At 42.1% G+C, this 11,402-nt stretch overlaps 1 protein-coding gene across 1 annotated transcript; it reads left to right on the forward strand.

Moving 5' to 3' along the window:
- Positions 1-275: 275 nt before the first annotated feature.
- Positions 276-11,182, forward strand: MATN3 (matrilin 3). The gene is made up of 7 exons (XM_054971079.1): positions 276-486; positions 4,341-4,910; positions 5,852-5,982; positions 6,076-6,190; positions 6,546-6,668; positions 7,394-7,528; positions 10,986-11,182. Exons 1-7 carry the CDS (start codon positions 276-278, stop codon positions 11,180-11,182), a joined length of 1,482 nt encoding a protein of 493 aa, XP_054827054.1.
- The last annotated feature ends 220 nt before the right edge of the window (positions 11,183-11,402 follow it).

Consider the following 11,402-nt stretch of genomic DNA (forward strand, 5'->3'; position numbering starts at 1 on the left):
ATTTGAATGATGTGCTAGTTTTGTATTTCCTTTTTGAGGGAGCCTGTCTTTTTAAGCGTGTGCCTACTGAGAAGGCCACTCAAAGAATGTGTTCAAAGGATTCTTTGATAGAGGCGAACCTTTGCTGTCAGGGAAAGGTGGTGACTGCTTTTTTCCCACCCCTCCCAGATTAGTTCTTCGGCCAGGATCTTAATCTGCTGTTTCAAGGGAAAGGGGGGAAAACGGAGAGGGCTGAGTGAGGTGGATCATTTGGTGCTCAAACCAAAGCAGCTAAAATGTTCCGGCTGGTGAAGACCCTCAGCTACTGTCTTTGCGTGCTGCTGCCAGTAGCTTATGGGACTCGGTACACTTTTGCTAACTTCCCAATCCGAAGAGCGGACTCTGTTCCACACCAGGTCAAAACTTTGGGTAGAGCTTCCACACCTCTGGCTGACGAGCCCTACTCCCGCGGAACTGGCAGCTATTCTTCAGCAGTCTCCCCTACAGGTAATTATACTCCAGTCTGAAGGAGGGCTAGCCTTTAAGGAGGAGGGGGGAAGATGGACTTATTTATTTTAAAATTGTGTGGGGTAGCCTGAGCCTGCGTTTCCACACACACACATGCACAGTGTTTCATTTTATGCTCTAGTTTTCTGTCTTGCCTCTACAATCACTATATATTTTCTTTGTATTCTACTTTCTCTTCCGAAGAGTTCTGGTTAGTGTATTTCATTCTGTCCCCAAATTAATAACAATAATATTCGATTTATATACCGCCCTTCAGGACAGCTTAATGCCCACTCACAACAGTTTACAAAGTATGTCGTTATTATCCCCACAATAAACACCCTGTGAGGTGGGTGGGGCTGAGAGAGCTCCAGAGAGCTGTGACTGACCAAAGGTCACCTAGCTGGCTTCAAACAGAAGAGTGGGGAATCAAACCCGGTTCTCTCCAGATTAGAGTCCCACCACTCTTAACCTCTACACCAAACTAGTAGATAAAGTAAATTATTTACTTTATCTACACCCTGCCTTTCACTCCAAGGGGACTCAAAACAGCTTACATATTTCTCTTGTTTTTCTCTCACAACACCCCTATGAGGCAGGTTTGGCTGAGAAAGAGCACCTAACTCAAAGAGACCCCCTTTTGCTTCATAGCTTCGTGGGAATTGCAACCAAGGTATCCCCTGCCTTAGCCTGACAGGTCACTCGTTGCATGACAATAGTATAGTTTTTATTCTGGAAGATGCACAATTTCAGCTGGTGCATTTTTTCTCTTCTTGTAGATGTGACAGCAGATATCTAATACAGTTGTTGTGAGAATTACTGAGCAGAACAGTTCCAATTGCTGAGCCTTTTTAAAGAAGTATTCATAAGCTCAGAAAGTCAGTGGGAGAGGTATAGGAAGTAACACTCTTGCCAACAGTCTGCTGCATAACCTAGTTAGAGATGAGTACTGGTTACAAACCTGTTTGTGTGTGGAAAAACCCATGTCCTTAAACCAGAGGCAACCAAAGATCTCATAAAAGAGATCGCTGGTGGCTGTAGTGCGTAAATAAAGGTCTGCAAGGATCCCTAGACACCTGTGCCTGTAGCATTCTTTTTATGCTTTTCAGCATGAAAGTGTTTTTAATTTTTTTAAAAAAAATAACCCAAGTAAATCAACTAGATAAGATCCTTAAAGATAAAGATTTCTCTCTGGGGACCAAGATCAAGATAATCCAAACTATGATATTCCCCATTACTGTGTATGGATGTGAAAGTTGGACAGTGAAGAAAGCTGACAGGAAAAAAAATTGATGCATTTGAAATGCGGTGCTGGAGGAGAGTCAGCCGAAAAGACAAATAAGTGGGCGCGAGATCAAATCAAGCCTGAATTCTCCCTAGAAGCTAAAATGACAAAACTAAGGCTATCGTACTTTGGTCACATCATGAGAAGACAAGATTCTCTTGAAAATCAATAATGCTAAGAAAAGTGGAAGGCAGTAGGAAAAGAGGGAGACCTAAAATGAGATGGCTTTCCTCAGTAAAAGAACCCACATCCTCCAGTTTGCAGGATCTGAGCAAGTCTGTTAATGATAGGACATTTTGGAGGTCTTTCTTTCATAGGGTCACCATAGGTTGGTGGCGACTTGACAGCACATAACTCTCTCCCCCTCTCCCCCTCTCACTCCCCCCCTCTCTCTTTCTCTCTCTCTCTCTCACACACACAATCAGTTAAGCTCCTAAACTAGATTATTTGGCAAGAAAGACAGAGGCATGCTCCAAATATACATACCAGTTAACATGTACCTTCCTAGTACCTATGGGAGCTGGTGCTACCAAATAAATGTGTACATAAGTAAAAGCAAGTTCAGGTATACTTTGTAAATCCTTACATCTTGAAGTCTGCAGCAGTCTTGGATTTGTGACACAGTATCTATTGCAGAACATACATCCAAAATTGTGGTATTTTAAAAAAGACCCTTCAGATGTCCAGTTGTGAGTTAACAAGCAGCAAGGACTCCAGAGCGACAAAGGATCGTGGCCATCTCTTTAAGAATTTATCTTGCAATCCTGTCAGTTACTGAACCAGAAAAACCATGTCGCTTTCTGAGTAGCCACAGATTATCAATCACAGTAGAGTGATGGAGTCTGAATTCAAATATTTTTAAAAACTAAAGACTGTTTTAAATTTGAAAATGTTTCCCCTCACCATACTTTAAATCCAAGAGGCATGCAAAAGTGATCTAAAAATCTTAGGTTGCATTTAGAAACATAGAAACATGGGAAATGTAGGCAGCTTGGAGGAATGTTGGACATGAGAGTTGAAAAGTCCATTGGACAGCAGTCGGAGAGCCAAGCTGCAAGACCAGGATGCCTACATTTCCCATCAAAACTTGAGGGAAGCTGACAAGTGTCCAACCTGTGTCAGGCGTCACTTGTAGCTTGACCCTATGGCTCATCTTTTGCTTGTCTCTTTGATACCTCAAGCACAAATTTGAACAAATGTCTACTGTCGCGATATGCACAGGGCATCCTTACCCTTGGGACTAAATGATAACAGTTCAACACAGCTGTTGCCAATCTAAGGTGTATTTTGTGCTTAATGGGCACCTCTCCTTACAGTCTTCCTCAATTTGGTGATTGTGCTTTCTTCTTTTTTTAAATACAGCATTAGTAATGGTAGATAGGTAAAGATAAGTCTGTTTAAAACACAATAGAAATGTGTGGCATTCATAAATAATGAAATACAGAAATGAAATGGGGGCTTCAAATAGAGAGGAAAGAAATGAATATATAAGGTAGGGGGTAAGCAACCTGTGTTCTAGAGAGAAATGTTGCCCAATCAGTAGGGAACCCAAGTATGGATGTTGAAAAAAATCTTTAAATTAAGGTATAATGGAGGAGTGGGTAGGATGCTAGAATCACCAGTATGGGAAGAGAATGACTGGCAAGGATTTTTATGGAACTAAAGGGCTTCTTAGAGCACTTAACAGAGCCAAGCTACAAGTGATGCTTGACACAGGTTGGACACTTGTCACCTTCCCTCAAGTTTGATGGGAAATGTAGGCGTCCTGGTCTTGCAGCTTGGCTCTCCGACTGCTGTCCAATGGACTTTTCAACTGTCACTTGTCCAACATTCTGCCAAGCTGCCTACATTTCCCATCAAAACTTGAGGGAAGCTGACAAGTGTCCAACCTGTGTTAGGCATAACTTGTAGTTTGGCTCATAGAAAGGGGAATGAAAAAGGTGAGCAGTTTCCAGTAGTCAAATGTGAACCATGCGCAGCTTAATCTCAGTGTCCTAAACAGTCACATGGGGGGGGGGGGCTGTGTATATTTAGGATTTATAGTGAGAACTCATGTGTGTCACTTCCTAATAAAGGGCTCCCAACAACCAGTGTTTGGGTTGCAGAAACTTTGCAGATCAACATGTCAAGTTGTATATTTTCAGTTATACAAACGGCTTTCCTACACTGACTCTTTGTTGGTACCTTAACCTCTAGTATGCTGACCTCTGATAAAAGGTAGATATATTCTCCTGCTCTCTGATAAAGCATTGCTATTCTATTTCACCTCCCTCCCTTCCCCCCCCCCCACCTGATTTGATATTTTGGAGCCTGTTACTAAAAACTGCTAAAATGGTTTCAAGTCTTTTGATCGAGAGCTCTCTCTGAAATTCTCAACACTCATAGCAATCCCATCATCAAGTTCTGTTCTAGAAAGCGAACTCTTGCATTATACTTTACTATCTCAGCAAAACAAGCGCCTAGATCCCATTACATAGCCCAGGAAACTCCAGGAATTTTAATTTTCAGGATCAGTTTTTCCAAGCCCAACTTCAATAAATATGGAATTCTGTGCTTGTTTTTCTTGCAGATGAAGTTTGCCGGAGCAGGCCCCTGGATCTTGTGTTTATCATAGACAGCTCCCGCAGTGTCCGACTTGAGGAATTTGAAAAAGTGAAAACCTTCTTGGACAAAATGATTGACTCCTTAGATGTGGGAGAGGCAGCCACTCGTGTGGCAGTAGTGAACTATGCCAGCACAGTAAAGGTTGAGTTTAATCTTCGAACGTATTTCGACAAAGCTTCCATGAAGCAAGCAGTATCCCGTATCAGTCCCTTAACTGCAGGTACCATGACTGGTCTGGCTATTCAGACAGCCGTGGATGAGGCTTTTACAGAAGAATCAGGAGCTAGGCCGTCTTCCCTCAATATTCCCAAGGTGGCAATAATAGTGACCGACGGGCGGCCTCAGGATCAGGCGCAGGAGGTGGCATCCAGAGCTCGGGCTTCTGGGATTGAGATCTATGCTGTTGGGGTTGACCGAGCAGACATACAGTCTTTACGGCTAATGGCTAGCGAGCCAGTGGATGACCATGTTTCTTATGTGGAGACTTACGGTGTGATTGAAAAGTTGGCTTCAAAATTTAGAGAGACTTTTTGTGGTAAGGTCATCATTTTATCTTTCTTTGTGCTGCTGTGAGAAACAATGTCTGGTTTACTAACAGTGCCATCCTAAGCAGCGTTACACCTTTCTAAGCCTGCTGAAGTCTGCTTAGGACTGCATGGTAACTATATGTCACACTATTGTGGTAGATTTGTGGTAGATTAACCCAGTGCTTTTTTTCTAAAAAAATGTTTAGGGGCACTCTCAGTTGGAGTTGGTTTAGCGGGAATTCCAACAGTTAATTTTTTTTACTTTCTCCCATTAGATTCACAAAATGTTTACGGGTATGCGTCCCCTGCGTTCCCCCAGAAAAAAAGCACTGGTAACCCATGTGGGGGGAGATCTCAGAAATCATAAAGGTGTGTTTGTGATGTGTGACTAGTACCTTTTATAGAAAGTACAGCAAGCCCTGCTTTTCTTCCTAGTTACAGGATTTTGTAAGTTATATAATTTGGGATCTTAAATTCAAATTTTACAGAGATATGGGCCTCCATTAAATCCTACATTGTTTTCTGTCAGTGTTATTCACAGCACAAGCCATACCATATGTGAGCTCAGCTAAATGTCATTGCTAGCCTTAGCAATTATTCAAATATTCACTGGTTAAAATGAATTTGTTTGTATCACTGTACTATTTGAATTCACTTTTTCACAAGGGCCTTGTATTAAAATGGAGACTTCCACCAAAACTTACCATCTGTGGCAGAGATCTTGAAAACCAGCCTCCTCTCTGAAGTGGCAAGTCTTGGTGTGAGGCACGATTTCCTTATGGAAGTACTTTCAAACAAGCAACTAATTATGTGGAAACTGAGCGGTATAATTCTATAAGAGGATTGTACCACCCAGCTAATCAAATAAATGTTCCATCTTAAGAGCATGGAAAAATAAAAAGTTCTTTTATGGGACCATTAAACAGGATTCTGTTTGCTTATCCTCTAGCTGTGGACGCCTGTGCCCTTGGCACACACAACTGTGAGCACATCTGTGTGAGCAGTGATAGTTCCTGGCACTGTGACTGCCATGAAGGATACACTCTGAATCCAGATATGAGGACTTGCTCAAGTAAGAATGTGGGCCACTCAACCCATTTTGTGAGGATAACGTTTTTAAGGGGGGAATGGTGGTGTTAGTATAATTCCTCAACTTCTCTCTTAGTTAGGGAGACCTGTGCCTCTGGAACTCACGATTGTGAGCACATTTGTGTGAGTACCGATGACTCCTGGCGCTGTGACTGCTATGAAGGGTACACCCTGAATCCAGATAAGAAGACCTGTTCAAGTAAGAAGCTGGTAGCTACAAAATAATACAATTCCTTAGCATTTATATAGGACATTTCAAAGCTTCATGCACTTGAAATCCTTAAGAAAATATTGTAAATGTTGGTATCATTATCCCCATATTGAAGATAAGGGGCTGTGGTAGTTGTTTTCTCTGACTGCTCGGTGAATTGCTGGCTGAAGTGTGTTTTGGATCAGCAGGGACTTGTCACGTCACAGCTGAATCCTTATCCCACACAAGCCCTTGCTAAGTAATGCCTCAGTAGCTGATAGATTCATGTATTACCTCAATAAATGTCATCAGGAAGATTAAAACATTCGTATAACAGTATTATTGCTTAAAACGCTTCTCCTAGTTAGGGACATCTGTACAGATGGAAGCCACGACTGCGAGCAGATCTGCGTGGCCGGTGATGGCTCTTGGAGCTGTGATTGCTACGAAGGATACACCTTAAATCCAGATAAGAAGACCTGTTCCAGTAAATTTAATTTTTGTTTTGTTTTAACTATTTCTACTCAGCTCTTCCACAATACAATACAATACAATACAATACAATACAATACAATACAATACAATACAAATTCAATGCAATTCTGTTTAACACAGATGAAATTCTAATGCCAGTTAAAAACCCTTCATAAATTAAAACTTTCTCCACGAATAACTTCTTCCTTCGGCCTTATCAGTTAATTCAGTGCTACTTTGGCTTAAAAATGTGGCAGCTAATTCAGTACTATTTGGGGCATGAAAAGAAAAGCTTACCCTTGCATTTCGTAGCCAAAGGCTGGCTGCCGAGTGGATTGAAAAATAAAATCACACAATGGGCCCAGAAGAACCTCTAGGTTTGTTTAAAGGGAGGGGGAAGGTTTTTTTTTTTTAAAAAGTGTTATGAGCCATGTGTACAAATGTTGGCGGGGGGGGGGGGGAAGAAATTCAGGAAGCACACGACATTGTGCCAGTCACCAATACCATGAGGAAGAGGAAATGATGGGAAGGGCAGGAATAGCTATGGTGCGGTACTTGGACAGAGCAAGAGGGGAACTGAAGGGGGACATGGAGCCAGCAGCAGTAGAGGGACAGCAGGAAAAAGTGCAAACAGCAGAGGAGTGGAGGTCCAGTAGGGGCAACAAATGAGATCTCTTCCTTGTGAATATGTCCATGTTCCCACTTGTTTTCTGTGTGTAATGTGATTCCCTTTTACAGTCCGGTCTTCATCTGAGGATGTCTGTGCATCTGGAACCCACGACTGCCAGCAAATCTGTGTACCTAGTGGCAGCTCCCATTATTGTGCCTGCTATGAAGGATACACGCTGAATGCGGATAAGAAAACATGCTCAAGTAAGAATGATTGCTGTATTCATAAACATGTTGAGGAATTAAATGGACGCAAAGGATTTTTAAAAAGTTAATTTACCTCAGAGCCTTCCGTCCCATGAAGAGGAATACAAAGGAAATTGCTATCACACGGGGGATAAGAACATAAGTCCAGCATTCATTTGCCCTGAAGGACCATCAAATGGAACATAGAGGCCAAAGCCTTCCCTTGCTGTTGCCCTCTTATTACTGGTAATATGAGGTTTTTACTACCTCTAGACATGATTCTCTTGGTTAGTGGCCATTCATAGATGTGTCTTCCAATAGATGAAGCTGCCTTCTACTTAGTCAGGGCCTTAGAGCCAAGCTACAAGTGACGCCTGACACAGGTTGGACACTTGTCAGCTTCCCTCAAGTTTTGATGGGAAATGTAGGCATCCTGGTTTTGCAGCTTGGCTCTCCATTACAGCTGCAAGACCAGGATGCCTACATTTCCCATCAAAACTTGAGGGAAGCTGATAAGTGTCCAACCTGTGTCAGGCGTCTCTTGTAGCTTGGCTCTTAGTCTATCAAGATCAATATTGTCTAATGTGACTGGCAGTGGCTCTCTAGGGTCTCATGTAGAAGTCTTTCACATTGATTTGGAATGCTTCTGTGGATTTGCATACTCTCCTTTCTCCCCTTGTGTGAGGGTTCTGTCCTCTGCTTCCTGGGTTCTGCTGACCTTACTGTGATATCCAAAATGCAAACCGTACGTCAGTGCTTCCTTCCAAACTGTGGTTTTCAAACCTATTTCAAATCATTCATTCAAACTGTAGTTTGGAAGCAAGACACTGACATCCATTTACCACTTTGGACAGCACGTTATGCTTGGTGAAAATCAGGAAATGAACATGGAAGGGGAATACAAATTGCAAACTCCTTTTCTGTGAGATGGAAATATTCTTCATCTGCTCCAGCATATTCTGGAAATCTTCGGTAGTATAGAATGAGAATACACTGCATATGCTGGATTTATGTCACAAATTATCTTTATTATTATATTGTGTGCCAGTATTGTGTTGGTGTCCAAGTCTCCCCCTGCCCCAATTTATATTTGGTTTAATTTTAATTTCTGGGTAGCTCACTTCAACAGCAATAAGCCCTACTTGAAAATTAATTAAGCTTTTAAAAATAGATCTCATTTTAAATGAAGGCAATGTAACCTTTTCCAGTTAACAGTTCTTTTCACCATTAGGAGATCTTCTAAGTCCATAAAAGACTTGTGTTTCGAGCTCTTGTTTCATTCCACGGAGATTCATCAATTGCACATTCAGAGAACTTTGGTGTAAACATGAAATTAGACTTGCTGTCATAGTCAAAATTGTTCTCTCTCCTCCCACTGCCTCTAATTAAATATCAGTCCTTTATGCATAGTTCAATAGCAAAAATATTCCACAGATGGTACTAAACAAGACGGTAAGACAATTAGTTTCAACATCAACAATCTCTATTATGTTATAAATGGAAACAATCCTGAAGCTACCAGACTATTAATAGGATTTTGCATTTCATAGTCGATGGGTTGCAACTTGCAAGCAATTAACACTGTATAATTTACATAAACACATGAATAGATTGTAAGAAAGCATAATAACCTCACAGTCCCATATAATTTTGCTAAATATCGGGCTTTGGTAACCTCGTAACCGGGGCTCATTTCGAGGGGGAACATGCAGGAATGCAGTTCTGGCAGTTCCTTAGAGGTCACATGTCAGGTGGCCCCGCCCACCTGACTCTCGGCCATTTTGGGCCCGTTTCAGCCTGGATTGGGGCTGAAACAGCCCAGATCAGGCCTCTGACGGGTGGTGGATCACTCTCCCACTCAGTAGCGGTCCAATCCTGACCATTTTGGGCCCCTTTTCGGCCATTTTCAGCCCCTTTTTGCCATTTTGGGCCCAATTTTGGCCCTGAATGGCAAGGATTGGGTCCAAAACAGCCAGGATAGGTGATGTCAGGGGGTGTGACATATGCAAATCAGCTATACTAATGACACGCTTCTGGTGATGTCAAGAGGAGTGGCATATGCTAATGAGTTATGTTAATTGATTATACTAATGAGTCCCTCTAGCTTTTTTTCTACGAAATGACCCCTGCTCATAATCTTGGCATGCCCTGACCTCATCAGATCTTCTACCCTGGTTAGTACTTGGATGGGAGACCACCAAGGAAGTCCAGGGTTGCTATGCAGAGGCAAGTAATGCCAAATCACCTCTGCTCATGTTTTGCCTTGAAAAACTTTATGGGATTGCCTTAAGTAGGCTGCAACTTGATGGCGCTTCACACAGAACCTTGGCATACATACTGATAGCGCCACCCCAGACCTTGGTGCCCAGGACTAGATCTCTACCCAAGCAACCAAGGCATGGGCAGCACTGCAGTGGAGTGGGAGAAGGCAGTAGCCAGAGCTTATGCCCTCTATTGCCTTACAGATCTACATAGCTAGTAGTGAGATCAAAGGAAATCCCTGAAATGCTGATAGTACTACTACTGGAGGCTTGGCTTGTTGGGCGAGTGTCTCCAAGTACAATCCTAGTCTCTACCACCCCACAACTTCACAGGTAGATCTTGTATTTTTTTTCAGAGAGGGCAAAAAAAAAAACGTTACCTACTGCTGGTACAGATATTGAACATGGCAGCAGTCTCCAGAGTGATTGATACATGAAGGTTGCCACAGCACTCGCCAATGTACTTGCTGGCATCTGATTGTTAAAGTTCAAAACAGGGAACTCGGGGCTGCTCCCTGATGTCAGAGTGACTAACAAAGTGCTGAGGTCATCCTGAGCAAGCTTTGCCACAGCTGTGTGACCTGGGCTTGGCTATACACAGATTTCCTTTTGCGTCTGTGCTTCTCTCTGTGGTCAGAGGGAACAAACTTTGCCCTTTGAAAATGGAAATCACACAGCCTCTCTTTCCCTAAGTAAAAAAGCGGATCTAGGCTTTCTTGTGCCTCACCAGTTCAGGAGGCATCAGAAATAGCCTGAGAACTATTACCTTTGTATCCATAGACAGCTCCCATTCAGAAGCAGCGTCCATCTCATGCATTAGAACCTTCCAACATTTTGCAATTGACCCTGTGCAGCCATTTTGTGGTGGTACCTACTACTCTTGCTCAGAATTTCAGAAGTGACTACACCAGTCAATGAGTTTTGGAGGGCTTATGGAGCTATCTCCCTGACTTATGGGTTGTTTGGGGGCCACTGAAGTAAGTGACTGACTGATTGCATTAACTGAATTTTTGACTGAGGCCCACTTTTTCAATTTTGTTCAAAAATCTGTTTTTATTTTTTTTCCTCAATGCTTGTGATCCAATGTTTATTTTACTTATAAGAACTCAATTAAGAATCAGTTATTTATTTGATTTTGTAATAGTTTCTTTGTTTAATATCAAAATCAGGATAGTACTAATATGACTACTATATATTTCTTGTTTTCTCCTCAGGAATATCAAGAAGTAGTCTATCTTCTGAGGTAACAGAAGAGGCCTGTAAATGTGAAGCTTTCATTAAATTTCAAACGCTGGCCACTTCGTATTTTGAGACAATATCCACAAAACATATCCTTTCCTTGTCCACCCCCCGCTTTGGGTTTCCTTTGTGGGTGTCTTGCTTTTTCAGATCTTTCTGGAACTTAATTTGATTTACAAAATCTCTGGTGTAAATGTACCCTCCAAAAATAGGAGTTCCTATTTCTTTTTAAAGGCTTTTGAGATACTGAGTGCAAAATGTGTCAGTGAAAAGAAGAACATACTGCTTGCATTCAAATTAACTACATAACTCAAGGAGATGGATTTCAATTACACAGTCCAACTACTAGATTGCACCCAAGGGTTTCAGGCACAGCAACTAGTGTGAGATGG

The sequence above is a fragment of the Eublepharis macularius genome, chromosome 1 (genome assembly GCF_028583425.1).
Source record: "Eublepharis macularius isolate TG4126 chromosome 1, MPM_Emac_v1.0, whole genome shotgun sequence".
Classification (NCBI taxonomy): Eukaryota; Metazoa; Chordata; class Lepidosauria; order Squamata; family Eublepharidae; genus Eublepharis; species Eublepharis macularius.